Genomic DNA, 14733 nt, shown 5'->3' on the forward strand with positions numbered 1-14733 from the left:
GTAAAACCACAAATATTGGGATTTACCATGCCATTATAAATATCATTTAATGATTAAATCAATAACTCTTGTACAGCATTGTGAGTTAGATTGAAGTGGTCAAGATAATCTGTTGGAAAGTGAAGTGACTGAAAGCAGACCCAGGAAACAGCCTCATGTGCCTCTTAATGTGTTCACAATCTGCACTGGAGAGGCGGCAGCAACCTGAAAACCTGAAAACCTGAAAACGTAATGAATTGCTGGAGTGAGCAGAAATGGAAATGGTCATTAAATTACACACCTCGCTTGGGCTCATCATTGACATCATAGTTGGAGACGGCGTTGATGTTGAAGTGGCCAGCCAAATACTTTTATCAAAAGTATGTTTTTTTAATGTAGATTTGGGTCGATATCTGGTTTTGCCAGTTATGTCTGGTATTCGAGCTTCATCTGGTTCGATTTCATGCAAACCAGCTGAACCAGCATTTGCCATCATGACAAGTTCTGGCAAATTAAAAAGCACACCAGCAATGCCTGCCAACAGTGTCATGGTGCTAAATCAAACTTGTATTACATTAGTAATAGGTAGGGGTGGGAATCACCAGGGGATCCACGATACAATATTGTCATGGGGCTGCAGCGACGTGGTGGTCCATTTTGAGCTTTTTGTCAGCGCCCTGTTTCTATTTATTCCTGTAGTTTGCTTTGAAAGTGCGGTGATGGACGAGGCAGTCCTTTGGCAAGATGTTTTGAAACCAATGAAATCATCAGGGAGCTGGAAGTTTCTTGTAAGCTAAATGACGATTGCTCAAAACAAGCTAAGCTACTTGCCGTTGAATATATTTTAGGCTATGTAATTTCCAGTATATATCACATTGTAAAATATGTATTTTTAAAAGTATGTTTAAAAAGTGCAAACTAGGCTGATGGGTAGGCCTATGTGATTTGTTTACAAGTGAGTGGTAAAATTCGGTATACAGGCCTGATCTGATCTAGTCTGAAAATTTTCATATCGGCCCACCCCTTGGTTAAAGCAGCTGTTACGTCAAGTAATTCTCGAACTTTACACATAAACTCACAGAGTGGGACACAAGTTCAGAAAAGACAGTCTAAGGTAAGAGATTCTTACACAATAGAATCAGACACACGTATAATCTATGTGATAATTACTGATAACTGAGTACAATATCACAAACAGTACAGGCGCACACATCGCTGACTTCCTGTCAAGACAGGCCTTTAGAAATCATTTATCATTTGCTAAGCCTGTAGAAGAAATCCAAGGCTGTGCTTGTGTGCATTTAGATAGAGAATTTATGATAAAAGAGGCCAGCATAATGCATTAATAATCCCTCATCACATACACGTCCAGGGTGCATCTTTTGAAATTGTCTGAATTTCCCCTAAAACTGATGCGAGACAGTTGTAAAACATAGCCAGGAGAAACTGCTGTACAATTACGTTCAGCTCGGCTTAGGGGGAACGTTTGTCATCTTGGCATATCATCAGCTGAGTGCAGCAGCATGGCCATGGTGGAAAATTTGTGCATCTGAATGAGCACATCTGTTCATTCACGTCCGCATTCCACTTTACTTTATTGAAAAAACTACCTGAGCGCATGCCATATGTGTGTACAGTATATTCCAGCAGTTCATTTCCCAGGCTCTCCGAAATGGGCTGACTCCGCCCAGACATCAGTGTCAATCTGATGAGTGGGTGTCTAACAGTGTGTGAAGCTCACATCAAAGGCATGCCGCTTTAAACACCCAGCCTTGGGAGAAAGCAGGGAGGGGGAAGACTTCATAGGAATAAGGGATGAGGAGGGAGGGAACAATTGAAGAGGTGCATGAATTTTATACTGTTCAGTGAGCCCCATTACAGAACAGGTTTGGGTTTGGAGTGTATGAATGAGACCGCTATGCTAACTAGTTGAATCAAGACATCCTTTGTAGATTTAGCAGCAACCTCAACAAACAAGCTCACAGTAACAGCAAACACACACACAAGTCTGACTCGCTGCGTTCGCTGCGCCAAACAATCTTCTCCACATCATTCATTATAGCTGAGATTTTTTTATGTATATATTTTTATAAAAGGCGAATCACAATTCCAACAGACATCCAAGGCTCCTCACAAGGATGCACGCAGATATACACACTCGAAAGGGCTGGATGCGCTTAAGGGTTAGCAGCCAGAACCACCAGCCTCCTCATTAGCACAAATAAGATCTTAGGCAGATACGGCCTATCCTTCTCTCCCCCCCTGTCTCTTTGTCCATCTTTTGCCTCTGTTCTCCTGCACAAATGAGTCCTAATCCTTGTCCTCTAGCTCGCCTCTAACCAAAAGAGCAGCACATATAGCTGCAGAAGGACACAGAGGAAGGAACACTACATAGCCTCCATGTAGGAGTTTAGACTTAATTGTGCATCTGCTAAAAGTATGGGGGAGTCGTCTTGAATGTTACAGCTGTTAACACTCATGTTTTCTCTTGCTAGGTTAATGTCATCATGATGGCATCATGTCGGCATGTGGCAACGGCAGTAGTAAACATCCCTGAGAAATATCAACAGGATTCATCCACTATGCAGGGAACAGCAGCCTCTAATCCAGTTTTGTACCAACTAAGTAAAAATTAGGATCCAGGGTTATTGTTTAAATATAAATTTGTGTTTGTATGTTGTTTTTAGGGATGCACAATATTGGATAAAAATATATAAAAATATTGGATTTTTTGCCGATACCTGATATGCCGATATGTAGCAATTCATTTGACTGATAACGATATCCATTTTTTTCCCTAGCTAATTTTATTGATCATAAAGTCTCTTCTTTAGTTGAATTAACATCATCAATTAATTCTGTGTAACTGTGTGTAGGTGTTATCAGTATATTTGTCAGTAAGGAAAGGCACAAATATGCCAACTGGCACATCTGCTATGTTTTAACAGTATCATTATGTTTTATACATTATCTGATCACATCCTAGGTATGCAATTTACGTAAAAGCAGTTGTTTGCTTAAATACTAACTAACTAAGACTTACGTGTGCTTCATTCGTAACATTGGACATCATCCACTTTTGGTTTAATTCCAAAAACTTTGTGATGGCACACACATGAGGGTTGTTTGCCTTAAAATATTACAGGTAAAAACATCTGAATGAAAGAGTAAAAGTGAAAAGCAACTCTCCCCTCCATGCTTGATAATACTGGACGAGATTTATCACCTAAGGACGTTTGGTTGTGATGTGACCTCAGGTTGCATGACTCTCCTTGACCCTTACTGTCATAACTATTCATGAAGAGTAGGCGAGGTCAACAGGGCAACATGGGCTGGGATATGTTTGTCATGAATATATGCAAACTCGGAGAATATATTCAATGATAACAAACTCTGATACTCAGTCTTACATAGACATTCCCAGGCTCGACTGCTTCTCCCCTGTTATACTCTCTTTGCTTAAATACACGGAACAGAACTTGAAAGCCAAACAAACCACCTTTGACCTCGGCTCTTTTAGGGAAATACCTCTTTCACCCCCGTCAGTTTTCTAGTTGTACTCTCGCCAGCCAGGCGACTGGTGGTGGATCGGGATGCCGTCCACTCATCTCCCATTACCCTCTATGCTTCAAATCAATAGTTAATTACCTCCAAAAAGCTCTCTTCTTATCGAGCTAGAGAAGTGGACAGCCCAGGACAGGCAGAAATTTGCCTGGCAGAGCCGTTCAGTGTTACGCAGGGTGAAGACTGCCCTCCCACAACTGCTACTTATTGGCCCATCAGTGTCCCTCTCAGAAGCTGGCATTCCGGTTTGCACTGCCCCGGCACTTCATTTCTCTCCACCACGCAATTTTCATTTCTCATGCTAACCCAGACACACGCAGCGAGACACAAATATTCATGCACAATTTCTCTCTATCTGCCCCTCTCTTGCCAAGAAGCCAATGCTTAATAAGAGATTACATTTATGGTGAGGAGAAGGGCAGGCGAATGGTGAAATATGTCCACATGTCCTGAACCTGGGAGAGGCACTGGCACTTACTCATTAATAATGGGACAGGCCCCAGGCCCAAGCCCTTAGCTCTCCGTCTCTACTCATTTCCTTTCCACACATCAAAGCTGTGTGTGTGTGTGTGTGTGTTGGGGCTCTCGCATATTCACGTCTGTGCTTGTGTGCGTGTGTGTGTGTGTGCCTGTCAGTCCCTATGAGAAACAGCCTGTGGAGGAGTCGGCTTTTATTTAATCAGAAGTGGAGCAGCTTCCACCACCATCCGTAATTTCAGCCCTATTAACGTTCTGCCTTTAATTCCTCTGAGCGCTGGAGACGCAGCACCCTCTGGGCTGCTGATTCACTTAAAATGCATAAAGTATCACAAAGTTTTTTTCCCCCTGTACAGTAGCAACTTCATATATTGGACATTTAGACTTGAGAAGCAAGGGATTTGTAGTATAAACACAGTGATATGTAGAGAGCTGTGCAGTGAGCTAAATTGATAATCTTGTCAGTAGATTCTAGACTTTGAAACTTTCTCACATATTGAAAGTCAGTCACAAAAACATTGCACCTCTCTACCTGCCTCCCCCTCCTCGCACTCCGCAGTCAGCCTTCGCCCCGCAGCCTTCCTGCTTGCAGCCCTTAAGCCTGAGCCGTAGGGCTTAAAAGTCAAATTAAATCATTCTGGGCCTGACTCAAAAACAGATCTCATTAGAACAATCATAAATGAAGCTCTTTGTTCCTGCGAGCCTGCAACCCCAACAGTCTCTTAACCCTCTTCCTGTTCCTGCCAATGCTGCGTCTATTACGTCTTCAGACAGACAGACTCATATTTCACTTTTTTTCCCTGCCTTGTAGTAAACCCTATAATGCTTCATAAATGTGTTTTCAACTAAAAAAAAAAGTGGGGGGAAAGAGGCAGGTGAGGGAGGGGAGGGAGGAGGGAGAAACAACCAATTACTCTCAGGCAGGAGGGTTCAAGAGAGGAGGTGGGAGAGAGGGGGGTGTAGCTTGCAACCACTCTGACATTTAATTAAAATTCATTGAAAAAAAAAAAGAAGAAGAAAGAACAAGAAGAAGAAGGAGAAATGGCCAGGAAGTCAAATCAACAACAGGCCTTTGTAGATGTGGACTGGCCGGAGCTGATTTAGGGAGGGCTGGGGTGGACAGGGGCTAAGATACAGGGCTGTAAGCATAGAGGCCCCAGGAGCCAGGCAGCGTGAACACTGGGAAATAAGACTCGATAATCAATGCTCCCTCTTCTCGCCTCTCAACTCAACAAATATCGAAGAGGCTCCCCTTTCCTGCTGACTGAACAACTGTCACCCAATCTCTAGGACAGGTGATAATGGAGGGGGAGAAAGAAAACCCCTGAGAGACGGAAAAAAAAATGAGGAAAAAGCACATTTTTCACACCACTATCCTTGAGTGGTGGGGAGGCCGGGTCACTGCGCCCAATCAATTACAACTATTGCCATTTTCCACTAGGTGTGGTTTGGAGGGTTATCTCTATCTTGTGCACATCGAGCCTTGGTGAGTATGTCTGTGGGCGTGTGTGCGTCTGTGTCCATGTTGCGCATTTGCCATTTGAGAGAACTGGCTTCACCAGGAAACAGATGACTCACACAGTTTGAGGTTGAACTGTGTCACGAGCGTCACTGCTTTCACTCCTAGTGCTCTAATGTGTTTCGTATGTTGCTGATGCAGTGGGTCTGCTTATCCCCGAGATCGGACTGATAAGGCCTCAGCCATCATCCCACGGTCAGCCACCTGCTCTGATAAGGGCCGAGCACCAAACAAGACGGGTGGAACCTAACACCGCCGATAGCATCTCCTCTGCAAATCTCTGGACACAGGAATGCACGAAAGACACAGGAGGGCAACGCAGCGAAGAACATGAAATATCCGCTCGGCAAGAGAAAGAAAACAAGACCCGAGGCTGGAACGGAACAGGACACGCAAATACGCAGATACCGTGCAGTGGATGCTGCTCTCCTCCCCTCTCTCCCAGCTCTCCCTTGATACCGCTCGTTCTCACACTGAGACGTACACAAAAAATGCGCACATGCATACCAGCCCCCAACCTGCATCCACCATCTGGCCTTCCCAAGGCTCAGATGTCTCTGGGGTAAGGTGAGCTGTGAGGGGGACTCTGTTATGTGTGTATGTGTTTGTGTGGAAGAGAGAGATTGAGGAGCCAGTGATCATATTATCCAAGAAAATACACACAATGCAGTGCACTGCAATATGTGAAAAACCATATTGGAAAAAAAAAATCTCCACAGACCACAGATTCTTCGCACATGGCCTGCATACAAGCACAATACTTTCACATAAAAGGCAGTACAACACATTTACAGCACTGCAGGTACATGAGCTGCAGGCAGAGGTTTTCACTGGGGGTCGTCATAGCTGACTAGGCCACATAAGCGCACCTTAACACCGAGTAGTCTTTTCACTGTGGACAAAATAAAGCCTCCATTATGGGATGAGGCCATGTCTGCTGCCCCTGCCAGCCATAATGGCTTTAGCACTCTACTGACGACACAGGCACCTTAACGTACAATACACACACCGCGGTACAAAACGAGTGGAAAATTGAATTCTACTTCAGGTGGTCCCAGGTCAGCAGTAGTGCCCGTGGCCAAAATACACTTGTACACTCATGTGAGCGCACACACACACACACACACACAATCCAATCCTCCACGTCTTTTCAATCCGACCACCTCAACCAGTGGGCCTATGTCGCGCTTATATTTTCATTCTTCTCCTTTCTAACCATTTGAAATAAGAGAGCCGGGAAAGGAGCAATCTTGCATTCACATCCATTAGAGACTCAACAGGAGTCTTTTCACAGGCTGTCTCCTCTGCACAGCTGGTGAGCTCACACGCACGCACAACTCACGTCATTCAGTATTTTTTAACTCAATACTACACTAGCCTCACAAAGCAGGTCTATATTACTACGAGCTCAGTTCTCACTACTAAATTTGAGCCTGTGAATCACCTGGGGTTAGGGTTACCTCACCTCAGCCTGACCAGATATATGTCCAACCAACCTGAGAACCTGCGGTGTGTTTAGATGATGATGGGAGTGATTACCTCTCAGAAAAACTGCCAAACATTAACCAGGTGTAAAGGATATAAACAGAAGGAGGATTTAGAAACTGCTGGTCTATTTTTTGGCTTTATTGGTGGATATTTTGGAGGAAATGTGCTTGCTTTTCTAAAATGCAAAGTGATGACCAATAACAGCCCAGCAAGTGGTCCATTTATCCAATCAGGTGCATGAAGGCTTCGTCTTAACCCATTTGTGCCCAAAGACTGTATTTACTATGATCAGGAAAATGCCACATTTGTTCAGATTTGTCTAAATTCTTGAAATCTGGTACGCACATACTTTAGACAAGAATCTAACAATACAACATTGCAATTTTTAGTTCCAATGAAAAGAAAAATCACATTTTTATCAATAGTCAAGGTCAGGATTTTTGAAAAATGAAGAAAAATGTGAACATTGTGTTTAACAAAAGGGGACCTATTATGTTTTTCTGAATTTTGTGTGTTATAAGGAGTCTTACAATAAACAATGTTGATATCAAATGTGGCCAGAGTTTCAAATAACGAGGAAAACATATGCAGAAGTTATCCTCGTTAGCAAAAACCTTATATTACCTACCGTTTTTAACATTCCGTTTTCAACCATCTTTTCTACTCTGGCAACAGTGTGACATTATAGTGTACTGATTTCTTTATAGGCTACGGCAAGTGTTAGGAGTAGCCTACAGTGTGTCATGCCAACATCAGGTAAATATGTAATCTTAGTTGCCTATACTGATTTTGGATCATATTCCTGTCGTGTTTAAAAGCTTTTATTGGTAACTATTCCCTGTTACAGTCATTCCTCGGCTGCGATGACGGAACAGAGTCGCCTAGATACGGAAAACCCGGAAGACATGGAAGACCTGGAAGACCCGGAAATGCTGACCAATCAGAGCAGACTGGGCTTTTTCATGCATAATGACACAGGCGCTAAAATGCAGCGTTTCAGACAGAAGATGAATACAGTTGTTCCAGCTCAGACAATATGTGGAAAATAAAGTGTTTTTGAGCATCAAAGCACGTAAACATGTTCTAGTAGAAACCTTACATAGACATATGAACTTGAAAATGAGCATAATAGATCCTCTTTAAACAGCTTTCATATTTTACACTGCATATGTGTGCATATCTTTGACATTCAACTTGTTATGAGTTCACAGATACCAGATGCTTGATCGTGCTTCTTGTAGTTTCAGAGATACAGGTATTTTCTTATTATACTGTGTGTAGTCTTCAGGCACATGGGACCACTGTTTTTGCCTTGTGGTGCTTCTAATGGCCCTACTGTAGTCAGTGCCGAGAAGTCTCTGAAGCAGCTGTCACTCATGTCAATCGCTGCTTGTCAACTGTGGTTAAACTGTCAAACTAGGCAGCGCTGATTTTATATGAATCAAGATTTTGTTACTGCCATGCCTATTTCTCTCCTCCAATTTTTATTAGCATGTTTTAGTGTACTGTTTAGCTGTAAAGTGGGAAAGTTGGTCAGGCAAGTGGGCAGTGCTTGTTGCTTTGGAAGACTATTTACAACACGATGGCTGGGTCACAAAGGTTCTCATTTTACAGTTAAACAGTACACTAAAATATGTTGCTGAAAACATTTAAAGTGAGAGATAGGCAATGTAGTAACAGACTCTTGATTCACATTTGATCAACACAGCCTGGTTTGACAGTTTGCCCAAACACGAACAGTGGTTGATATGATCCTCAGCTCTTACTGGTTGTTTTTGGTGCACCGTAGTGGATTCAAGCGAATGCCATTAGAAGCAACAGGAAGAGGAGGAGGGGCATGATTTTTTGGACAGACTGTCTCATGTACTACTTTCAGAATACAGTGACAGTTTCACTAAATATGACACAAAGTTTTCTTCACAAAAGTTGCCAACTGTAGCTTTAACAGCCTGCAAGATTTTGAAAATTTCTCTGGCTTTGTGCTAAGGCGAGCCCAGAGAACACGTTCACCAAGGGAAATTCAAAATTTCAGCTGTGGGCACAAATGGGTTTGTCTGAGTAAAGCATGATACTGTCAATCATCCACCGTGCACTCTACACGAACTGACAGTTGTCTCATGCAAATGCCTCTTGAGCCTCGCCAAACCACAAAATACGCAGCAAGGCGGCGGACTGGCAGAGCCGTGTGTTAGCTTTACAAGGCGGCATCTACAGTCAAAGTTAGCTTTAATAAAAGTCCAGCTTCCAGCTGCTCTGATTAGAAAAATAAGTCACCAACAGAATAACAATAATGTGATACTTTATGAATCCTGGCAGGCTGACTCACACTTCTCTCCGCGGTGGGGTCAGAGCAGTAGGTCAACTGGAAGACAGCGCCCTTGGAGCTGAGTCAGTGTCTTGCTCAAGGACACTTCAGCAGGGCAATCGCTTGCTCTTAAACACTCTGTCCTCTGACCTTTCTGATCAATATGCCTCTCTAACACTCCTGATTAATGTATATCAACAGTGTGTGGTTCTGACCTCCATAACTGTTATCTGATGCTTAAGCTATCATTAATAATGTTTATGCAGGAAGCTACAGTATCCTCCGTTCCATCCACTTGGCCCCTGAGAATGAGACATCACCATAGTACAGGTACTTAACGCAGCATCCTTAAGGACTGGTTAACAGCACATTACTAATGTTCTCTTATCATACTGAATGCTGCTGCTGTTTTACCCCAGGGTAGCATGGCGCACTTATCTCTGTCAGATAACTGAGACAGCCCGATGCTCCCTTACTTCCACAGCTTTGTTCGATTGCAGGCGACTCATTTGTAAGACATGCGTAATGTATCTTTCGTGAAACTCGCTGACCTCCCTCCATCTGCCTCTCTCATCTTTTTCTTTATCTCCCACGGTCCCTGTCTATCTTTCCGTTTCATCCCCCTTGCCTCCGTTCGCGCTTACCTCCACCACCCAGTTCCAGGCCGTTAAATGAGCGGGCTTATCTAAGTCTAATTGGTTTAAGGGCAAACAGAAATAAGCAATGGCTCTGTAAGTAGGGGAGAATTACTGCTGCTGTTGGCAAGAAGCGTACGCACACCACGGAGAGAGTGAGCAGAAGAGGGGGAGAGGGGAGACAAGAGAGGGATGGGGAGATTAGTGAAGAGAATTATGGAAGACAGAGTGGGATAGAGAAATGAGGGGGGAAAGGGAGGCGTAGGAAAAAGTAGGCAGAGAGAAGATGATGGGAGAAATGGAGAGAGAAGACAAATGAGGGTGAAACAGCACTGCACATGCTTCTTTTTCTAATGGCATGCAAATCCCTGTCTTCCCTCTGCTCTCTGTTAGCCCTTTGCTTTAGCTCTGACTGCCCCTTCAATAACTTGTCGGTGAATGCATTTCTCTTTGCAGATGTCGTGCCTTCATGTGTGTGGGATTGAGTACTTGTGTGTGAGTGTGTGCTAAGAGTTTAAATCCAACAAATTCAAAGTTCTATCATCAACTTCGCACTTGAACTTTCAGAGACACAAACACACACCTTTACTCTGTAAGACACTCACGGCTGCAAGCTTTGACTCTCCATCCATTTCTCTATAATGCTCAGCTGCCTCCCATCTATCCATCCATTCACCCTGCAGTTCATCAGTTCATCAATTCATCAATGATGCGTGGGGTGTTTACTGTGAGTGTATGCATGTGTCGGGAGGTCAAATAATTCATTCAATTCAACACAAGTGTGCGTCCATATGGCCAGGACAACTCTGTACTCTTAAGTTACACACACACACACACACACACACACACACACACACACATGCATACACAGATCTCTGACACTGTGTGATTATCGTCTGATTCCTACTCGTAATCAGATTAAGGGTGACAGGAGAGGCAGGGATAATGTGGTCAGTGGCTCCGCTCTCTCTCTCACACACACCCAAACACACACAAAATGAAAGAGCAACAGATTGGAGTTCACATCAGTGAAGATTTTAACCTGCCCACGGGACAACCTCCTTTCAATTAGCGACCCAAACAAGGAAATCACTTTCATCCTTGTTACCGAGGTAACTCAGGGGCCATCTCCCTGCCCATCTGTTTCTTTCTCATCCCATCTTTTAGAGGAGAAATCCCACACCCCTTTCCTCGCAGGGAAATATCACTCCTCCTCCTCCCCTCTCGCTCCTCCGTTCATCTCTCTGAATTGACATTTCTGCTGTCATTTCACACTGGGTAAACATCTGAACCCTTGAAATATCCATCCTCGCAGAGGTAGCAATTTGGGCCTGGGCTTGGTATCCATAGCTGTGTTGAAATCTGATGAGAACAAATAAGAAAGCCGCTGCCGAATTACAGAGCACAGTGGGAGCTGGGAGCAGTCCAAGGAGCAGAGTTGTAAATGATTAAAGAGAGAAGCTGCATGTGAGAAAACTCATTTTATTTGTGCTTCTAATTTACTTATTTATGCTACTGGGAGGGGGGGTAGAGACAGCCATGGGAAGCTGCTGTGCTCCAGAATATGTTTTACTGGCGAGGGTGAGCTACTGTACGGCAAAATGAGGGAAGAAACTATATATCCATGATGCTGCCGGGATATCCATCCATCAGCCAACGTTTGAGGCTACGGCCCAGCGTTGGGTCCCCAGGGTCCCACAGCGGAAATGAAAAACATGTTTAACTGAGGCGATATTAGCTACTAGTGGCAGTGCCGCTTGTCCAGATGAGTGCGTGAGAGCGAAATGAGGAAATAGAAGGAGATGCAGAAAGACAAAGAGAGAGAAAGGGAGAAGGGAATGGAGATGGATGAAGGGAGAAAATACAGGGAGGGTGTGAGAGAAGGGGAGAGGCTGCTGAGTGCTCTCTTGTTTTAATAGAGTGGCTGATTTCCAAAAGTAAAACACAGAAATTTACAAGTGCGTAAAATCCAGGTTACAGGGAGACTTCCAATCAGTGCAATCCGTAATAATCTAATAGAGTTTGTCTCAGCAGTTGGAAATGCCTCAGAGTGATGCTCAAGGGTTTGTGGTAATAGTGTTTCATATATGTACAATTTAATGAAAAAACGTGACAGGAATCCTTGGAGCTTTGACACTTACAACATAGCCATTGTCTCCCACTGAGAAAAACTAATTGCTCATGGGATAATGAGAATCTAAAATAACACAATTATAGAAGAGCTGCCTTCTGTACTGAACAAGAAACAGTGAGAGAAACTGATCTGAGCGCATGGACAGCCTCTGATAAAGTACCGTGTGCCATTTAACACATTCAAAGTCTCGTTTTTCACATGGACAAGAAACGCCAGTGACAAGCAGCGGAGCGGGAGGCACCGCCGCTCCGAAATAAAAGGGATAACCACGGCAATCTGCTGCGATCCACGTGTATGACATCCCTGTATGCCAGAGGCGCAGCGCTGCCCTACAGCAAAACGTTGCGAGCATCCCCAAACACTGCGCGCCTTGGAGAGAAGCATTTCCACATCTACAACAAGTATGATCCCGATCTCATTATTTACCTTCCATCGCAGAGGATGTGATGACCAGCACGCATAAAAGCGCAAACAAATCCACTGTCATGGCAGAAGGGTAGTCTCCACAGCCTGTGCGCCCCCCAAAAAAACCAAGACGCACGGTGCGCGTCAAAAAGAATCCCTCAGTTGTCAGAGCGGTACTCCAGCAGATAGCCTGTGTTGTGAGTCACATTTCAAGCCGTAGTAAACAATGTGTGACAATCAGCGCCGGGGAAGAGCGGAGTGTAGGGGCTGAGGGGTGCGAGGAGCAGGGGGGGTGAGGAGGAGGAGGTGGGAGAGACCCGACATTGCTGCTCACACAGTCCCATTAGAGCACCGGGGCCAATCATCGGCTGGGAGCTGAAACTCGCGAACCAATCACCGGCCCGCCGCTCCGCCCACCTCGCATTGTCAAAACACAAAACTTTTCCTTGACCTATTTGAAGCGGCGTCCGCTTCACTGAAGGGAAATAGCGCCACCAGTCGGGTGACTGCAGCCACTGCAAGCCCAAACATCCACACACACACACACACAGAGCCAAGCCTACCCCCATGGGAGGCGATCTAAACGGCTGTGTACTAGTTCACCAGTCTGTCAACCTCTGGTTCAGAATAATACTGCAGCTGGACAATTTATCAGGCTCCCATATGGCCTGCTGCTTACTTTCCTCTAGTTGAAAGTGTGTGTTGCAATTAATATCACCCTGACTTCGGACTTCAGCATTTTTAATTTATAAAAATCACAAGGATCGCTTGCTAAATTAAGTCTCCAAAAGCCAGTAGAGCTTATTTTACTCTATTTTCATTACTACACTGGCAGCTTGTTTACCAGCTCCCCCACTCCAACCTGCCACCTAAGTGACCACCACACAATTTTATTAAAAATATCTAAAATAGCCTTGTACGTGGTCTGGCACCCTCACTCTCCCATTATGCAAACCTCATTTGCAATGTTCCTAATAGCTTAAGCAAATCCAACTGCACCTCCTAATGATATTATCCAGGCACTGCACATCAGCTCCCTCCCCTTGCACCCCCGTCACCCCTTTTTTGTGTGCGCGTGTGCTGCAACAGATGGTACACACAATGGGCTTTTCCCCCACAGGGACGCGGAGGACCGAGGTCTGCCTCAGCCAGGGAAGGGGGCAGTTGCCACCCTGTAGCCCAGAACCATACACCTGTCTTGGGCTAGATACGTCCCCCAAGTCCCTGGAGCTCAGAAATTGGGATGGAGTCTTTAATCTACAGCCTGAGTAGGCCTGGTTTTACCCGGGGCCACTGGATGGCCTAATACTTCAGTGCTGTCCCTTCACAGCATACTGGCCCAGATACTTTTTACCTGCTTTACTTTTTATGGACTCAACCGACGGATGAACAGTAGGGTTTTCCAAATATTATGTAGCCTATAAAATGAAAGCCTGTATTTATGGCACAGTTAGAGGAACTTAAAGGTCCAGCGTGTGTGATTTAGGGGGATATAATGTCTGAAAAACTCATTTTTCATAATGTAAAACTGATTTATTGAGTGGGTCTGTTTGATTTGGAAAGGAATAGACCTCTGAAGGTAATTCAGCTTCCAGTAAAAAAAAAAACTCCTGCATGTCTGGATCTTAAATTATCCGAAAAAACAGGGTGAGCACACATTAACAGGTGCAGGGCAAGCAGCCCATCTGCGAGAGCCGCACGGCGTCACAGAAACACAGATTTGTAACATGAAACAGCTTTATTCAGTGTTTTAACTGCTTTAAATCACAGAGTGTGTTTGTTTTGGAGAAGAAGAGACCTCTGTGGATAATTCGGCTCCAGCTTAAAACCTGCTGAACAATAAACTCTGAAGGAAATCTAACTGGGAGAAGTTTCAGCTGGTTGCAATCTGTTATCCTCATCGCTAGATGCCACTAAATCCTCCTAAATCTCACACACTGGACCTTTAAAAGAGGGCCACACTTTACTCTTAACTATGTGCAGCTTTTATTCTCCAACACACCCGAACTGTTTACACTGCATCCATCTTTTGTGCCCCTTTGCAATTCAACTCCTAACCTTTCCAATGACAAAAATCAAACACACTGTAAATGAAAAGTGACTCACACTTAATAAATGGCTGTTCCAGCTGTGGCAAAGGCCAGCAGATGAACTGGGGCAGCCACAGTGCTTCAGGAACATCAGGCAGTGGTTGCTAACTTGGGAAAAGCAGCTTGATGAGAGCATT

At 44.4% G+C, this 14733-nt stretch overlaps 1 protein-coding gene across 2 annotated transcripts in view; it reads right to left on the bottom strand.

Moving 5' to 3' along the window:
- ephb1 (EPH receptor B1) overlaps positions 1–12784 on the bottom strand; it is a 209336-nt gene extending 196552 nt beyond the window's left edge. For both annotated transcript variants that reach the window (XM_078173315.1, XM_078173314.1), the window contains exon 1: positions 12528–12784. In XM_078173315.1, coding sequence (XP_078029441.1) covers positions 12528–12588 — 61 coding nt within the window. In that variant the 5' untranslated portion in view covers positions 12589–12784. The remainder of the gene's footprint in view (positions 1–12527) is intronic.
- Positions 12785–14733: the final 1949 nt, after the last annotated feature.

This window comes from Epinephelus lanceolatus, chromosome 12, assembly GCF_041903045.1.
Source record: "Epinephelus lanceolatus isolate andai-2023 chromosome 12, ASM4190304v1, whole genome shotgun sequence".
Taxonomy (NCBI): Eukaryota; Metazoa; Chordata; class Actinopteri; order Perciformes; family Serranidae; genus Epinephelus; species Epinephelus lanceolatus.